Below are 18,328 nucleotides of genomic sequence, written 5' to 3' on the forward strand. Positions count from 1 at the left end.
CAGCACCGTAGCGGGAAAGGTCCTTTCCAGGTGTCAGATCACGTGTCTCCTCTGCGCAGATCCATCGCTGGCCCATCTCGCTCAGAGTGAAGGCCGAGCCCTCACGGCGGCCCCGGGCCCCCTGCAGTCTGGTCCCTCTGCTCCTCCTGAGACTGACCTCCGGGCCACGCCCGGCACACCCCTGCCTCGGGGGCCCTGCACTAGTGGCCTCTGCTTGGAACACTCACCCAGGTACCCGTGTGGCTCTGCCCTCGCTTCCTTCAGGTCATTCCCCGGGCCGCACCGTCCCGGGGGCCTTCCCTGACCACCCTGTGGAGCAGCACCCCTGCCCCACTCCCCGCGCTCCGGTCCCTCCCCTGCTAAGTCTCTTCGTATCGCTCCAGCCCTCCTGACACTTTCTGTTCCTTCCTTATCTGCCCCTGCCCTGTCCCATCCTGTTACCACACTGTGAGCGCCAGGAAGGCAGGCACTGTGTTTGGTTTCCTGCCGAATTCCCGGCTCCCGGGCTGGGCCGGGCACACGGGCAGTGCTCGGTAAGTAATGGAGGGATGGAGCCAACAAATGTTTAACCCCCCATTCTGTGTGCTGGACATTGTTCACTGGGGACTCGGGTGATCCACTCAGATCCGTCTGTTTGGAGCTCCCAGGCCCTGTGGGCAGCGTAGATAGTCCGGAACTGTCTGCCGTGATCAGTGGCACCCTGGAGGAACTGTCACGGGGTGGTGTGCAAGAAGGGCATCTGGCCTAGGCGGGAAGTCCAGGACGGCTCCTCCGAGGAAGGATGCTGACCTGGGAGGAGAGAGAGGAGGGGTGCGGGGGGCATTGCGTCCCAGACAGGGGCCCCACGGACGGGAGAGCTTGGTGCCTTGGCCCACAGGCTGCCCGATCCCTAAGGAATGAAAACACTGCCGCCCACATGACACTTGCCACCAGTTTGGCCAGGCACAGAATTCCCCTTTGTCATCAGCTTCCACCCTGGCCAGGTAAGTGGGGCCCAAGCCCCCAGTCCTGTTTCCCAGTCAGGTGTCAGCGCAGCGCCCCCTACCATGGCCCTGGGCCCTGGCCTCCCCCTCGTTAGCACACAAGGAGAAATTTGACCTGGGACGTTTTTCCATGATGGAAGGAAAAGTTCTTGGGCTTGGGCCTGATGTGAGGAATGCAATGTTTTGTGCCACCTGCAAGAGGACAGACGACAGAACCTAGGAGGGAGGGTGGTTTGAGAGGCTGGGTCCAGACCCGCTCGTCGTTGGGGTGAGGAGTAAAGCGTTTGCAATCCCCCGCTACTAGGCATACTCAAAACTTGTTATGTGGAGGATGAAAATATCCTAAAATTGGTTGTAGCAATGCTTGCACAATCCTGTGAATACATTAAAAATCGGTGAGTTGTACACTTTAAATGGGTAGATTGTACTGTACGTGAATTATATCTCAATAAAACTGTCGTATAAAAAAAATACAGTTCTAAACTCTCAGACTGTCACAAAGCTGTCATCAGACAGCACATAAAGACCAGATTATCTCATTTGTGTCCCATTTCGATCATAAAATAGTCCAATTTATGTAACATTTTCCTTAAAGCAGTCCAAATGTGAAAAAAGAAATTGGAACCTGCAACACATTCCCGAATAATTTGGAAACCTTGATGCAGTCCAGACTCACCTGGCACCCTTCCTCTTCCCTAAAACGTGCCTTTCTCCCATTTCTGTTGACTTTGAAGAAGAAAACCATGTTCTTACTGGTAAAATAACCTCCTGTTCCCTTTTCTTTCCTGTAAATTATGAGATAAGTTTGCATTTCATACCTTTACAGAAATCTCAGTTGATTGTGGTCTGACCTCAGAATCATGATTTCTGGGAAAGAAAGTAGGTATGAGAATCACTGCTGTGAACATTTGTTGAAGTCTCTGAAGTGCGGTGAGCAGTTCGCGTTGTGGGTTTGAGGCAGAATCCAGGTGAACGGCGCCTGCCCGTTGTTCTGGAAGTTACTTCCCGGGTGCTGGTACATGATATGCCAGCAACTTTACTTGACTCACGCCAATAACTTTAAAAAATATAATCCCAGTGCTATATGTTATGTCTTGGATGTGATTGGGGCTGGTTGTGCTCTTTTTGCGAGGTAGGATCTGGGGAAGGATGTCTGGAAGCGCTAGAACTTAATAGTGCAGCTGCTGTCTACTGAGCAGTCACTATATGTCAGCCACTGTGCCAAGCAAGGTGTGTGGATTCTTCTCACTTAATCCTCACAATGATGTATGAGGGAGGGTTTATTTCCCCCTTGGATACCCAGAGAAACTGAGGCTCAAGGCTACAGTCCTGGTTACACAGCCAGTCAGCATCAGGGCTGGGATTTGAACCCATATCTGTTTGTCCCCAAAGCCTACCCTTTTAACTCATACACCGTGCCTCTGTTTCCCTGTCTGTACCCCAGCACGTAGACTCCCAGGCCGGGGCCTGGAGGATGGCTGGGAAAGTACAGGCATCTCGCAGGACTAGGGGCAGCTCAGAGAAGGAGCAGACAGTTGGCGCCTGCCCCGCTGTACCGGGATGCGCTCCCCTGCGTGACAGGTGGCGTGCCCTTCAGCACCAGCCCGGAGGAGCCTCCGAAGAGAGGCTCCAGCAGTTCTGTGTAGGAGGCAGGATGTACTTCTGTCCAAAGAAGTGCTCTCACGATTATTTATTAATTGTGAAAGGGAAGAAAAAATAATAGGGTTTCCTGGAAAGGGATAAAAGTTCAATGTGATAAACTCCCGAAAAGCAATCAAAGGCCAGAGAGGACAGAAAAATAGAGGACAGAGAGATTAAGAGAGATGCTGAATCGAAGCCGCGAGCGTGTTGGCAGAGGCCGGGGAGGAGCAGGGCCGGCGCTCCTGCACGCCAGCGCGGCAGCCACCGGCGTGGCGGGACTCGACCCCACGAGGTCACAGAGGCCCTGGAGACAAGCTGATGATGACAGGAATGGGCGGGGCAGTCAGCTGTTTGGATGTCACTGCAGGCAACATCAAATACCCATCGTCTGGGTATTAATTTTTGTGCATTGATGAATGAACTTTGTAAAGCTACAGGAAGAAGAAATCACTCACATTCCTACCAGCCCAGAAGAAAGCATTCTTAATATTTCAGTTTATTTTCCATTTGTATTTTCTCTGTTTTTCTTTTTTCCCCTTTCATCTTTTAAAACAATTTTTAGTTGCCTGAGAAATGCATGGGTTGATTCTTCATTTTAAAAGAAATCAGAACATTGCAAATGAGACTTAAGTCCCCTTTGGCTTTTCTTCCACGCTTGCTGCCCGTGCCCAGATACCCCATAGCCATCATTGCCTCATCTTCTCCCAGACCCTTCTCTGTGTGGTTGCGTTAAATACATGTGCCCAGGGCCGAGGGACGGGCCAGGGCCACCACCCCTTCTCTGAAATTATAAAGTCCAAACAGCTCTGAAAATAAAAAGATTTTTCCCAACTCAACTTGGTGGCAAAACTAGCCCTGAATTATTTAAGGGCCATCTATACAAGTTGTCGATGCCAGTTATTTTAAGTATATGTATTGTTTCTGCAGAAATCTAGTATTTTGTTTTAGCTCCTTGAGACCCAGCTGGGGGGCGGGGGTGGCATAATATATACGTATGCACCACACAGACTTTTAACTCCTAAAGATTCTAAATTTCAGGACACATCTGGCCACAGGGGTTTAGGATAAGGAGTTATGGATCTGTAATTGTCTTATGGTTTGGGCTGCCTTTAAAAAAAAAAACAACAACAACACCTAAACAGAATCATAATTCTTTGCACCCTACTGCAGCTTGCTTTTTTCAGACACCACTGTGAATCGGGAATCTGTGTTGGTGCTTACAGATCTCACACCTCCCTATTCATGGCTGCATAGTATTCTGCAGTGTGGATGCTTGCGTCTCTTTGGCTGAGCAATTCAGCTGTTCCAGGCTAGTGCTGTCCCAGACAGCGGTCCAGTGGGCACCCGCATGCATGTCTCTCTGTCACACACGTAGCACAAGAAGCAGAACTGCTGGGTCCCTAGGTTTTGCTTTTAACAATGTTGCAGTCATGTCAGAAGTGTTTCCCTGCACCGTAAAATACCTATTCCAAACTTCATTCTTCGTGGCTGCATAATAGTCCATCACCTGGGTATTAGTTTCCTGATGTGGCTGTAACTAAGTGCCACAAACTTGGTGGGGTAAACCACAGAAGTTTATCATCTTACAGTTCTGGAGGCCAGAAGACCACGGTCAAGGTGTGGGCAGGGTTGGTTCCTTCTGAGGGTGCCAGGAAGAGTCTGGTCCAGGCCCCTCACTTGGCTTCTGGTGGTTTGCTGGCCGCCTTTGCTGATTCATGGCTTGTAGAAACATCACCCCAGTCTCTGCGTTCATCTTCACGTGGTATTCTCCCTGTGTGCATGTCTGTGTCCGAATTTCAACTTTTTAGAAGATACCGTCAGATTGGATTAGGGCCTGCCCTAATGACTTCATCTTAACTGATTATTAGTACATCTGCAAAATGATCCTATTTCCAAATCTGGTCACATTCTGAGGTATTAGCAGTTAAGACATCAGCATAAGAATTTGGAGGGGACATAATTCAACCCCATACAGTCTGAATTAGCCAAAATTTACTTATTCTGCTTATATTGGCCAGTTAAGTTGTTTCTACTACACGATGATGCACATTCTTATGCAGAAGCCTTGGTCCATGTTTCCAGTTATTCCTCTAGAAACCATTCCTAAGGGTCAGAGGGAATGTCCTTAGGTAAGGCTCTTGCCAGCACCTTGCCAGGTTGCTTTCCAGAAAGCAGAGTGGGGGCTTCCCCCTGCTCCCCCCTGCACCCCCTTAGGCCCTGTGTTTCTACTCCTCTGGGCTCCCCGGAGCCGGAGCCTGCCCGGTGCTCCATGGCGAAGTCCTGTGCATGTGCGTGTGCATGCCCGCCAGCATGGGCACGGACGTGCTTTCCATCAAGTCACATCTGTGTTTCGCACTCCTGCCAAAAAGAGGGAGAGTCTATAGGTTAATAGCAAACTAGAAACCATAGCTCAAAATGTCTCTTTAGGGCATGTTCTCTTGCAACCATAGAGATGAATAGGGATTTCAGAAATACGGGGCCCTCCGGGCATCAGGTATTAGATCAGTCAGTGAGGTTTCACTTCCAGGGCAGCTTGCCAAGCCAGACCAGGAGGGAGAAGTGAGTTCTCTGATTTAGTTCGGTCTGTAAAGCCCTCAGCCGCCTGCGCCAGCCTCTGCTGCAAAAGGCAATCAGATAATGAGCACTCAGCCACTGTGGGGTGGTGGGGGCCGGCCAGAGCAGGGCTTCTCAAGGCCACCCAACCTGGCAGCTTTTTAGGGTCCCCCCCCTGAAAACAGGGAACAGGTAAAAAAAAACAAAAAAACTGGGAAGCCAGAGCTTTAATTAACGAAGACTTCAGAGAATGAGGCAGAAGATGAGTCCCTCGGAGAACCAGAGGGCTTTGTGTGTCCGGTGAGTGAAGACAGAGCTGGGTGCCGGCGTGCTGTGGGCTGGGAACCAGCACGGGCAGGCAGACGCCTAACTCAGCAAGGCAAGGGCCAGCTTAGCACAGAGACCAGAGAGCAGGATGCAGGGAAGGATAAATTTAGCCTGCATTTCAGGGGGAAACATCGATCTCAAATGTAGTGCTGTCTTTTAAAGGAAAGTGGAAGCCTTGGGCCGGTCATTTGGGACAATTTCACTTGAACAGATAAAAGCCCAGGAAAACCGAACGCTGATAACCAGCTCATCCCACTAGCAAATCCACAGGATCTTCTTTTTTGGCAGGAGGGCAGCTGATTTCCGCATGCGCTTGTTGGATGGTCCACCCCTGCCCCCCTTTTCTTTTCCCAAGAAAAGGTGCTGCCTTGTGTTCTGGAAAGATTTTAGGTTTATATTTCCCATCCCACACGTTCATCTGCACAAGGAGTGACTCAGGGCCTAGGCTTGGAGTCTGCTTGGCTGCTGGCCAGGGTCACTGACATCTGATGGGCTTCACATGTCAGAGCAGGGCCACCGCCGGCCCCTCCCAGTTGTCTAGAAACTGAGCAAAGAACATCGGTTACTGGAGGCTGTGGATAGATTTTTCTGCTGTTTAAACCAGGGTTCCTCTGCCATCTGCATGGCATCCTGAGCATTGTTCCTACCTGGGCAGAGCGACGGGAGCCAGCACAGAGCCGCACAATAGAGCACCTGTCCTAATGACTAATCCAGCAGCGACAGCATCTTTCATGTGGCTTCCCTCCGACACTGTTCCCTTGTTTGCAAGGGGAAGAAAGTCCAGGTTGTCAATATTTGGGGCACTAATCATCTGCATTTGGGCGCCAAGGGTCATTGAAAGGCTGAGACGTTTCCAGGAATCCGTGGCTCTAAAACCGTGAGGCTGACCGTAAAGGAGCCCCGGTGAGGGTCAGAGAGAAAGAAACCCAAATCTCCGCCCACCCCCACCCCTCGGCCCCGCACATTGCCCATTGTGTCTCAGATTCTTGGGAAGAAATGAAGTCAATGCACACAGTGATACGGGTCCAAGTTAATAATAAATGTGGAGGAAGGAGAAAGGATGTTCAATATTTAAACATTTCAGAGCGCTCAGTTTGTTTTGCCAGTTACTGCCCTCCGCCTGCTTCCTGGATGGGTTCTGTGAAGCCAGCGTCCTCTCCCTGCCTCTGCGACCGGCATGCGATGCCGGGGATTTGGACAGAAAAGGAAATGCTGCCTTTTCTAGGCAGCCCCAACCCCGTGGGAGCTCTTCTTATTTTTGCTGCCTTTCTTAAAAGAAGGAAGAGGACGGCAATGTGGAAACTAAGATCTTTACAAATGCTGGGGCCTTGGAAGGAGTTTCTAAGCTTTGTGATCACATGCACAGCTGTCTTAATTTCCCCAGATTTGCTTCTCTTGGCGTGATCCTACATTTTAGTATTAGTGTTGTACTTTAGTTCTTACCTCTAATAGATTAAAAAGGCTTAACAATAAAACATACGGTTGAGTTTAAGAAATGTCCATCCAAGTATATATACTAGACACGTCCCTTCAAAGTTGCCTGTAATGCAGAGTTCTGTGAATCAATTTCTTTTTTCTTCTTGACACACATTATATAAAAGGAAAGCATCCCTTCAGGGGGGCAGGGAAAAACATTTGGCCCCAAGACATAATAAAATCATGCTTAAGGATGCAGCAAACTTTAAAGTCTCTTAGTTAAAGGAAATCAATACTTTTATGATAAAATATTAATAATACTAAAAAAAAAATAAGTCAAAACTACAAATGCAGAATAGCCAGGGTGATTTTAATGTTGAAGACATTGGCTTTAGCATTTGCAAGGAAGCAGAAAGGGAAAACAGATCCAACCGTAACCTATTTGAGAAGCCCCTCTGGTTCCTTGCAAGCCCCCTTTTTGTGGGCTTCCTATAAAATAAAAAACACACCTCTCCTTAAGTGCCAAGGTTATTTCCAAGCATTTTGTTGAAGCTGCTGGCTTTTGAAAGTGAGAGAATGAATCTAAGCTGGAAATAAGGGTGTGCGGAGTTGTACATGCCACACACACACACACACACACACACACACAGGCACACAGGCACACAGGCACACTGACAGGGCAGAGAAGTGGAGAATTCAGTAGAGCCACCTGTTTGAATATGCAGCTGCTGCTTCCTCCCTCCCCATCCTCTGTGACTTGTTCCTGTCGAGATCTTTAAGAGGGATATGTTCAAGGGAAGCTGAGAAATGGCTGTTTTTGTAGGTCAACTTGGTCGAATATTGGCAATTTCATATGATTCAACCTACCCCGTCATCTGTCTATCAAAGAAATGCTAACAGACAGTTGTGTGTCTTGAATGCAGCCTCACCTGAGCTTGAAGAATCTAGATGAAAGTAACAAGAACTCCATCTTCTTACACACAGTTTTTGTATAAATCCCCTAAAGTTAGATATTTGAAGTTACTTTGAAAAGCTGTCTCACGTCTCACTTTAGTAACTCCTAAAATGTTCCGTCGTACAGGCTGACATGAGGAAGATTTTTGTTTTGAGTTTCGTTGTTTTCTCTAAAGAGCTGAGCCATTTCTTTTGCTGATACCCCTTTGTCTAAAGGCATTTATAAAAATGAAAATTTCCAGTTCTCCGCCTCATTGGGCCCAAGTCCTGGGCACCGTGAATTCCAGCCAGGTAATTAAGAAAGCAGGCGCTACCTGCGCCCTAGGCTTCTATCAGTGCTCAATCCTCATGAGCTCTGTGAGCTGCGGTGCTGTTACCCCACTTTGTATGAGAGAGGACAGGCTCTCAGGGTAAGTGGGTCCCCTGAAGTCACATGCCCATGGGGAAAGGACAGACCCCTGGGAACTCTGCTCACCACTGTGTCCTGTACACAGAGAGGAAGCTACAGTCCCAGAGCCAAAGATTTGCTGTTCTCAGGGCTTCTCCCCTGCAGATGACAGAAGGCTGCGTCCCACAGGTGTGCCAGGACAGAAGTAGACAGAGTCCTGCCCACTTACACACCTTGGTTGTGGGCGCAGTCTTTGTGCAGCTTCGCACACCCTTCCTGATTCTCTCTGCCCCACGCAGTCCCAGATAGTATCTCCAGTTCTTTTTTTTTTTTTTTTCCAAACAGAGTCTCACTCTGTTGTCCGGGCTAGAGTGCCGTGGCATCAGCCTAGCTCACAGCAACCTCAAACTCCTGGGCTCAAGCGATCCTCCTGCCTCGGCCTCCCTACAGGCATGCGCCACCATGCCCGGCTAATTTTTTCTATATATTTCTAGTTGGCCAATTAATTTCTTTCTATTTTTAGGCTCTTGCTCAGGCTGGTTTTAAACACCTGACCTTGAGCAATCCTCCCACCTCAGCCTCCCAGAGTACTAGGATTACAGGCGTGAGCCACTGCGCCCGGCCAGTATCTCCAGTTCTTTTTGTGACGATAGAGCGATGTAACAGAACATCATCAGCCATCAGTCTAGCCTAACCCCACTCTGTTAAAACATGTGGGAGGAGAGGCTTTGGTGACAGGGCCAGGCTGCAGAAGTTAGCCACCGACTCTGCAAAACCGGAGTCCTGGCAAACACGAGCACACGGAATGGGACTGGGGGCATACGGCTCTCAGCCTTGGGGGCACACTAAGTATGTGCCACCCGCACGTCCCTTTTACAGAGAATCAAAATAAACTCCCTGGCCCCTTGGTACACTGCCACCTTGTTGAAAACACGGGGCAGGACATATTAATACATGTCGGTGTGAGACACACGGCACATGGGCTCCCCGCTTCTGGGCCGAGAGGACAAAGCGGGGCTGCGGGGACTAGAGATTCGCCGGGAAAGGTCGCTGCTTGGCCAGCCGGCACTCGGAGGCTGTCCTTTGTGAGCAGGGCTGTGGCTGCCCCGCCCCGCCCTGCCCCTGGAGGGTCCCTGGCTCAGCTCCCCGAGGCTCTCGGGCCCGAGCACCGGGGTCCGTGCGTGCCTGTGTCTGGACGCGCTCCAGGTAACCGTGTAACCCGCCTCCCTCTTGCTGCTCTTCCAGCCCGGTTAGCTGCCTCCGTAGAGAGGCAGCCGAGATGGACGCTGATGAGCTTTCTAGTGCCTTGGCTGAGAGACTGTTGTGGAGCTTTATGGTTACTAATGTACAGACGGTAATGCCATCGGAAGAGGGCAGGGGCTGGGCGAGGCAGGGGCCCGGTCACGTCTAAAAATCCAAAGCCAGGTTGTGCCACTGTGAGAGAGTCTCAGAGATCTCATCCCTCCCGCCCCCGCCCCCCGCGTGCCAGCCAACCCTCTGCGTCCTGGAGAAATGCTCGCGTGTGAGGCCGCGCAGGAATGCCAGCGCAGCAGCACACACGGGCGCACGCCTTCCCGACATCCACGCAGCCCGGGTGCCCCCCCAGCGAAAGGGACGTTTAGACGTTGGCTCTCTCCCCTGGGTGGCAGCCCACACAACACAGGCAGGCCTCCACCTGAGAATTTCTAAGGGCACACTTAGGACAGAGATGGCACAAAGAGAAAGCAAGATACTGAAAGACCGTTTTCTCTTTTCTGCAGGTTTTCAAGTATAGTCCTTAGAATCCAAGAGGATTTATCCATGGATAAAGAGCTATAGGCTAAAAGATTCTGCACGTTCCCCGCTATTTTTGTATGTTGGACATGTTATCCCTTGAAAAGCAACCAGAAATAAAGTGTTTAAGCATTTTGAGGTGCAGCCAGTCAGTGATGTAGGGGTTGCCCGTGTTGGTGGCTCAGGCTTGGCCCAGGAAGGCTGTAGAAACACCCCTTCCCCAGGGACCTGATTTGTAGATCTGCCCCCTGGGCTGGACAGGAAGTAGCTTCGTTGGTGCCAGTGCACAGGAAGAAAATCAGAAATCACCCTTGTGGGGGAAGCCCTTAGACTGCCCTGAAAGCACAGAGGTTTGTGCACACAACCGGAAACAGTAAATGGTTTGAGGCTCAGTAGAGGGAAGCAGAAAGCAGGGTCTCTACTCAAGTACCAAAGGCTCCTGCCTTTACCCAAGCCTCAGGCTCCTGGCAGTGAGGGAGGGGACTTGTGGGGGACACCAAGGGACCTGCTGGCCCACAAGGTCACTGCCACCTGAATCCTATCCATGCGTCAGTAGATTCCTTTGTTTTTGTGCAGATTTCTCTTAGGAGTCCCAGGCGAGCATGAGCACACCCGTTGTTGAACTTGGATCTGAACCCTGCTTCCTCAGCCCCCCGACACGTGCTCTTAGAACCTCTGTGGGTAGCTTGGGCCCTGTGCCCTGTCTTCCTGGTTGGCTTTTCGGGGGTGGCCCCCCCCCCCACTCAATGGCTCCCAGCCCCCATCTGCCCTCAGGATCACGCTCATCTTGCGGGGGGCGAGAGCCCGGGGGGGGGGGCGGGGGGGGGAGGCTCCAGAGCTGCCTCTCGAGTGAGACGCGGGGACGGGAAAGCTTGGTGTCTCCTGTAGATCTGTCTAGGGAGCTGTCCAGAGCCACCGGCAGCTGCATTCCCAGACTTGGTTGCATCCCAGCCCCTCCTCTCTCGCCCCAGGGACCTGGCAGACTGCGCTGGGGGGTGAAAGGGCAGAGCCGAGGACGGAGCCAGCCGGGGGAGAAATACGGCCACGGCGCACTTGCTGTCTTCGGTTTGTGCACGAGGTCACAAGGCCGATTGATTTTTTACTGTTTCCCAGCATCGCGATGGGTGGTGAGAAAATATGAACCCTGCATCGTCAGAAACCTGAGCTGCAGCCTCGGGATGAATTTGCTAATGAAAGGCGAGCTCAGGCCACCCGCACCCGTGGTCTCCATTCACCTCTGAGACTGGAAAATGCACCGTTGCTTCTCCTGAATCAGCCCTCGGCCAGTTTCATATTATGCTTCTCGGTCTGAAACTACCGTAAATAAACGCTGGCTTTTGTTAGGGCAGGCAGCTCTCCCCTCCAAATCTTAGAGCTTTTTCCTAAAAGAGGTCTGTCGGCATCTGCACTTCCTCATAGCACCTCTGAGACTTAAATGTCTTGATCACGTACCTCGGGAGCTCGGAAGCTAGCCAGCTCTGGAGTTGGGGCAGGGTGACCCCGACACGTAGACCCCAGGGCTAAAAGTGGATGGTCAGCCCAGAGCAGATTATGTGCTGAGGGCTCATGCAGACGGGAGACAATGTGCTGGGTTTGGCTCGCCTGGGGTTGCCCGCCTCTCATTTTTAAAAAAAGAATGTGAATTAAGGTGTTTATATTTTTAAAAATCAGGAAGCTTTACGTGAAAATCCAGATCTCCAGCTTCTCTGGGAGAACCAGAAACCGCAGCCACGCTGAGCCCGTGTTCTCACGCAGCAGTGGCCAGGAGAAGCCGGGCTGCCCTTTCCAGCCCGCCAGTCTCCACCGGTCCCTGTCGTCTCCGTCCTCGCAGGCAGTGTCCCACGTACACGTATTGTTAGCACGCCTGTGCTATTGCTTTCTAATATAACAGAATAGTCTGTCGGGGCCCATGTCTCCATCAAATAAGGGGAAACGGATGACAAAGGGAAGGACTACCAGCTTTCTACCCCCGGCCCCTCTTCGTCCACCTCCACTACCAGCTTTGCTGTCCTGGTTTCCAACAGCAGGATCCACAGATGTGTCTAGAAAGGGGAGGAGAGCCCCCTCCTTGGTGAGGCTCCGTGGCAGCCAGAGCAGGTCCATTTTCATCTCGTGTAAGTTGGAGTGTCACTGTTTAGGAAAACAACTTCGAAAAGGGCCGTCACATGGTGCGATCTTTGCAGGACGAGGCTCCGTGCCGTCGGGCAGCTGCATCTCCTGTGAAGCTGCTTTTAAGGACGCGTCCCGAGAGGGTCCAGTGGGACGGGAGCTTTGTGGATGAGTTGGTGTTTCACGTCGGTCTCCTGGCACCATTTTCCCTGGGGTATTGGCTCCCGGAGCTGAATGGTGACATTAACTGCCCATAGCTGGAAGTCGTTCGGGTGTGACTTTTCACTTCCCATTCACCTGTTATTGTTGGACTCCCATTTAGTTTTTGTTTTAGTGGCTTTCAGTGTTTAGAATCTATAGCATTTGAGTTTGAGTTTTAAAATATAAGCCATCCCCAATCCTTCCCGGATATAAGTGCAGGAGGCAGTGGAGTGAGGTTAGTGCCATTGAGTAGCATGCGGCGAACCCCTGAATTCTGAGCCCGCTGGGGTCCTTCCACTTTAGCTCTCTCAGTTAGTTTCCTTATCTTCCAGAGGGTGGATTTTTATTTATTTGTTTACTTATTTTTAGCCTGAAATAGTTGCACTTCAGTCACGTAGCCGATATCCTCGGAGTGATTACAGTGTGCAAAACAGCACAGCTGTCTGGGCAGGCCACAGAGGTCAGCTGGGGCCTCCCTGCTCACTTGGAGATTTAGGAAACCTGTGGCTCCGACCCCCCTAGGAGACTGGGATTTCTGGTCATCCAAGCCCTTCCACCATTTAGTCTCTCATGGTCTCTGCTGTTTCCAGGTCTTGGCCCCTGTGCAAAATCTCTGTGGCCTGCTATGAACCTAGACAAAAACTCAGGCTTTTCACTGGTTTTCACCAAAAAAGTCCACCTGTGCTCCACAGGAAAGAATTGAGAGAGTGTTTCCTAAAGATGTGGGAGACTAAGAGCAGGCTCACCGCCCCATCTCACTGGCCCATTCCCCTTTCCCTCCACCACGCCCATCTTCCTCCAGCAGGTACGGGCAGGTACACTGGTGGCTGACTGGTCCTTTGTCCCTAGTGGACTCAGCTTATATCCCTGCATTAATAAAGCTTTTCCCCCAACTGTATCAGCTAAGATTAAGCTCAACTACATAGTAAAGACAATCCTAAAAGAGAAGTTCATTTCCCTCTCAGCTAAAGGAAGCCTGGGTGGGGGTGGCCAAGAGCTGCACAGAGGCATCAGGGACCCAGGCGCCTTCCTGGTCAAGGATCTGCCACCCCTAATGTATGAGTCATCCTTATGGCTCAGGATGGCTGCTGGAGTTCCAGCCATCACATTCATTTCCCAGGAAGCAGGTTGGAATATACCTGCTTTCCTTTCAAAGAGCTGCCTTGGAAATCCCACATGCCACATCATGTCATTGGCCACAACTTAGTCGTGGCCATGCCAAGCTGCCAGGTTCTGTAGCTGCAGGCAAAGGGGAAAATGGGTATTGAGAGAGAGCTAGCAACGTAGACACACTGTCCAAAACCCTCTTAACCCAGAGGAGTATAGGTGCTGGGAGTTAAAGTAATGATAGTCCTTGCACAAAATACCTAAACACTTTGCGGTCAAGTTTCTTATGCCCTACTTGGGCAGGCTGCAGGAGCACAGGGGAGAGAGCAGTTAACGCCACTTGCTGCAAAACCTCCTGCCCAAGCTGGCCCTGAGCTGCGTTGGCCATGAGGGATGGGGAGGGGTTTGTGCGGACAGAAGAAGGCGAAAGGGAACCCAAGTCTGGGGAGCAGCCCAGCAGAGGCAGAGAGCGAGTGGGTCTGCTTCTGGGTCTGGGGAAGGACCCAGGCTGCTGGAGACAGGCAGCCTGTTCCCAGTGCTCCCCACCCCCACCCCCAGTGATGCCGGGGTTTGAGGAGGGACTCGACTTGAAAGGTCTCTGGGGGTCTGAGCTCCCCTAGTCCTGTGGATTTGACCAAGCATGGAAAGATAAGAAGCAGAGATTATTGTCTGAAATGCCCACGAGGCCAGGCTAGGAGGAGGGGAGGAACCAGCTGTGCTCAGCCCCCTCCAGCTGCTGTCCCATGGGAATGGGGCTCGGGAATGCCGGATCTCTTCATTCTTTAAGAAGCCGGAAATCCAGATTTATGAGTCCCGTCTCCCAATGTGTAAATGGTGGTACCACAACAGACAAACACAAACGTGATGTGAGCAAAGCAAAACCCGCTGCAAACTCAGGGCCTCTGTCGGATCCTGAATCACACGGTGACCTGGTTCTCGGCGGGGAGAGCCCAAAGACTCAGACCCCCATAGAGGAGAAGGGGGCTTGTCCAAGGTGTCCATGCCAGTGTGGGCAGAGCTTGGATCGAACCTGGTGTTCTGACTCCAGGCCCAGTGCTCGTCTATCAGTGGGCCTGAAATAGAAGACCGGCCTATTTGTGGTATTGCTGTGCTTGACAGATGCCAGAGAGTCGCTCATTAGCTCATCTTCCCAAAATAACGGACAGAACAGGGCCAGAGGGCAACGGGAGGACCCCAGGCCCCCCCGCAAAGCCCAGGACTCCTGGAAAGCGTGGGATGCGTTTTGCCGCTGGCGAGGGTCCACCTGCTTCGCAGCGCCTGCCCGGCCCAGCCCTGGGGGCGCGGCTGCGTCTCAGGGAGACGTCCCAGGAGCTCGAGTCCGCCCCGCTCCCCGGCAGCTCATGTTCCTTCCTTCATCCTCCCTCGTTTCCCGGTTTAAAATAACGTTCATATTAATAGCAGGAGTCCTGGAAAATTCAGGCAAGCACGACAAATAAAACTCCCCACGGTAAAACCCCTCGTGCTCTCGCTGCGTCAGCTTCAGTCCCTCCCGTCCGGCTCTGTGCTCTGGAGGAGGGGGAGGCGCCACAGCGGGAGCACATGGGACTCGCTTTGCCCAACCTTTGTCCGTTACTGCGTCCTGAGCGTTTCCATCCCAGCGTCGCCGTGGGCACCAGCGGATCCGTCATCTAGAGTACTGGAGCTCACGCGGCCTTTCCCTAGTCCCTGGACGTACCCGTTGTCTTCAGGTCCCTGGTCTCCACGCCAGTGCTCTGAGCGTCCTCGTACTTCCACACGTGCATGCACCAAAGGGGTGCATGCCTCGGTTCCCAGACGTGGAATCGGTCAGGTGGTAGGAAAGTTCAGGCGGCCTTCGCTGCCCACATCACAGGCTGTGCTTGAGGCAGGGAGGCCCAAGAATCATCTGCTGGAGAGGATTTCGGGGAGGCCCGTGGGCATGCGCACCCCCCCCACACACTATCTCCGGCTCGTCTGTGCGTCTGCAAGCACTTGGCAGCCCGTGCGTGTTTGACTTATGCCCAGAAAGCCTCCAACGCCTCGGCCGGAGCTAGTTCACCAAGGACAGCCTCACTGGGATGAGGCAAGAACCAGAGGACAGGGCGCCCGGCCACGGTGCTCATCCGAAATTCTCCCCAGCGCCCTCCTGGCTCTCTGTTGTGTCAAACCGACTCTCAGAGCACTTGGCACCTGGATTTCAGGAAAGCCCCTTGAAATTTCAGGGGGGGGTGGCCTGGGCACCCAGCAAAAAAAAAAAAGACAACTGCCTTTCTGTGTCCCAGCACCACTGTGGAGGGGAGAGAGTGGAAAGGAGGGCAGTGGGATTCCCAGCAGCAGCAGGGGAAGGAAAGGTGGGTTCGTTCCTCTGCTCGGCCAGACCCTGCAAGCGGGCGGCAGCAGAGGCTGGTGATTGTGTCTTCTGCTCAACTCTCGGTGCGTGCAAATTCCGTTGCCGGTCTATGGTTTGACCGCACCCCATCCCCAAATGAAAGAACTTTAGAACTCCTGAGTGCAGCGTCAGCATCTCATCTGCTGCCCCAGGTGTTTTTCCATAATAAACCGGAGCTTTACAGAGAGCCAGAGAGAAGACTGTGTCTTCAGAGAAAAGGGTGCATGACCGCCTTGGGGACAGCCGGGCTGTTCGTCCATGCGGGCTGGAGTCGTTGCCGTTGGCGAGGGCATGCAAGGCTTGGTCCCGGCCCTGGCACGGCACCCCCCGACCCCCTGTGCGTGGCTGATAAACAGGCAGCTTGGGGAAAAGCCACCTTGACGTTGTGATTTGTTAAGGGGTAATTCATTTTCAAGGCAAGTAAATGGCTTGTAAACTTGGGGGTTTACCGCTTTAAGTGATTAAGAAGTGAGCAGCTATAAAACTGGTTGTATGAGGCTGTGCAGATTGTCCCCAAGGAATCTTCCTGACCAGTGTTTGGATTTGCCGGATGTTTGCCACAGTTCATCTGAGTGCCCCGCCCCCGCCCCCGCACACACAATATATCACACAGTGCCTCTTCCGGAGAACTCCAGGGGTGTGGAGCCTGCCGTCCCCTGCGCAGGCAGCCCTCTGCGCAGGGCAGGGCGGGAAGTACCCTCTGCGAAAGAGACGACCCGCCGCGCTTGGCCAGCCACGTGGTCCCTTTGGCAACTACCTGCTCGGCTCAGCCGCTGGGTGAAGGCTGCCACAGTGTGTGCACGCAAAGGGCCATGCCGTGTCCAGTAACACTCTACTCCCCAGACAGGCAGCAGCCGCAGTCTGCCGACCCCTGCCCCGTACCCCGCTGCCTTCCTGAGTTCAGAGAAAGGCGAGGTCAGGGCCAGAGGACCTTCTGGAAGAAGTGTCAGCGGGGACTGGACTATGCAAGGTTCAGGCAGCGCAGGTGGCATGAATGAGGTCTGGCTGCGGCGCACACTCACTCGGGGCGTGGCAGGGCTTGGGGTAATGGCCAGGAGGACCAGGGTCCCCTCTCTCGGCTGGAAGAATGACTTGCCCCTCCTGAATCGCAAGACAAGAAGCAGGGTGATTCACAGAGCACTTTCGCTGAGGCTCCTGCCCAGGTCCTACAGGGGTGGGGAGCCTGCGGCCTTCTAGATCCTTACGTGTGGCTTTTGACTGAATCTAAATTTCATAGGTGTTTTATGGATTCAGTCAAAAGGGTGCACTTAACGATCTAGAAGGCTGCAGGCTCTGCACCCCCTGAGACCATGGTCTGCAGGGAAGCACACACCCGCCAGCAGAGGGGCTGTGGGCTGGGCACGGGGGCTTAGAGGTACCGTAAATAACACGTCTCCTGAGCTCTCGGCACGTGCCGTGCCCTGTGCTGGGCTTGATGAAAGTTCTCTCCTTTTTATTTGCACAGCGGTGAGGTCACGAGAGTAGGTAATTACACCCAGGTCGTGGCTGGGAAACAGAGTCAGAGAAACACGACAGCTGTCACGTGTCTGGGGTGTCCATGTGAGAAGCAGGGCTTCGCCCAGGCCCCAGCGTCTCCAGGGTGTGGGGCTCGCCCACCCCACGCTGGCCTGGCTGCAGTCCTGCCTCCGGGTCCTGGTGCTGCTCGGAGGGCTGGTGGAAGCCCTGCCGTCAGCCACTCCGCAGCAGAGCTTTCGTTGCCCCTGAACCTGACCCCCCGGGAGCCACAAGGGCAGAGCGGGTTCTCTGGCAGGGAGACTCCCAGGGCACTCCTCTCCCGCCAGGGCGTGACTTCGGAGCCTGCGCTGGGTGCCTGTCCTGTGTTCCTCTGGCGGAGCGCGGGCACGTCAGCAGAGGCCTGGGCTTCTGCACAAGGGTGTCGGCATCCCTGCGCAAACTGCCGGGGGCCTTGGACTCCAAGGCCACGTGTCCCCTTTGAGAGCACAGCTGGCGCACTGCCGACCAGAGCCAGGCACCGGCTTGTGCCTCGCAGCCTCCGTGGCTGGTGGCGCCCTTTTCCTTGAAACCGCTTCGGCGTGTGTGCAGGCCAGCCCTCGCCCAGGGGGCCGGCGCGTGCCGGGACAGAGCAAGCCTTGCGCGGAGCTGGGTCGGGGTCGTTTCAAAGGGCCTGGGCATGGAGGCCGGCAGTCCTGCCTGGGAGGCGGGGCTCGCCCCAGTGTCTCGGACGTCTGTGGGGGTGGCAGCCCCTGCTGGGCGACAGCCCCTCGCACTCAGTCACCTGCCACCTTGCCTTGCAGGCTTCGCCGTGGCCCAGTGCATAAACCAGCACAGCTCCCCGACCCTGTCCTCGCAGTCGCCGCCCTCTGCCAGCGGGAGCCCCAGTGACAGCGGGAGCACCAGCCGCTGCGACTCAGGAGCCGCCAGCTCGACCTCCACCCCCTCCGCCGCCCAGAGCCCAGCAGGTACTGGTCACGTGACTCGGTCGGGGAGGGGCAACTGGGGAACCCCGGGAACCCTCACAGCCACTGC

General features: G+C 53.4%; 1 protein-coding gene across 2 annotated transcripts in view; it reads left to right on the plus strand.

Moving 5' to 3' along the window:
- CLEC16A (C-type lectin domain containing 16A) overlaps window positions 1-18,328 on the plus strand; it is a 201,214-nt gene that overhangs the window by 170,514 nt on the left and 12,372 nt on the right. For both annotated transcript variants that reach the window (XR_012913481.1, XM_075995101.1), the window contains exon 22: window positions 18,097-18,261. Coding sequence is in view for 1 of the 2 variants with exons in the window: in XM_075995101.1 (XP_075851216.1) it covers window positions 18,097-18,261 (165 nt within the window). In the remaining variant the exon portion in view is untranslated. The remainder of the gene's footprint in view (window positions 1-18,096; window positions 18,262-18,328) is intronic.

This window comes from Microcebus murinus, chromosome 19, assembly GCF_040939455.1.
Source record: "Microcebus murinus isolate Inina chromosome 19, M.murinus_Inina_mat1.0, whole genome shotgun sequence".
Lineage (NCBI taxonomy): Eukaryota > Metazoa > Chordata > Mammalia > Primates > Cheirogaleidae > Microcebus > Microcebus murinus.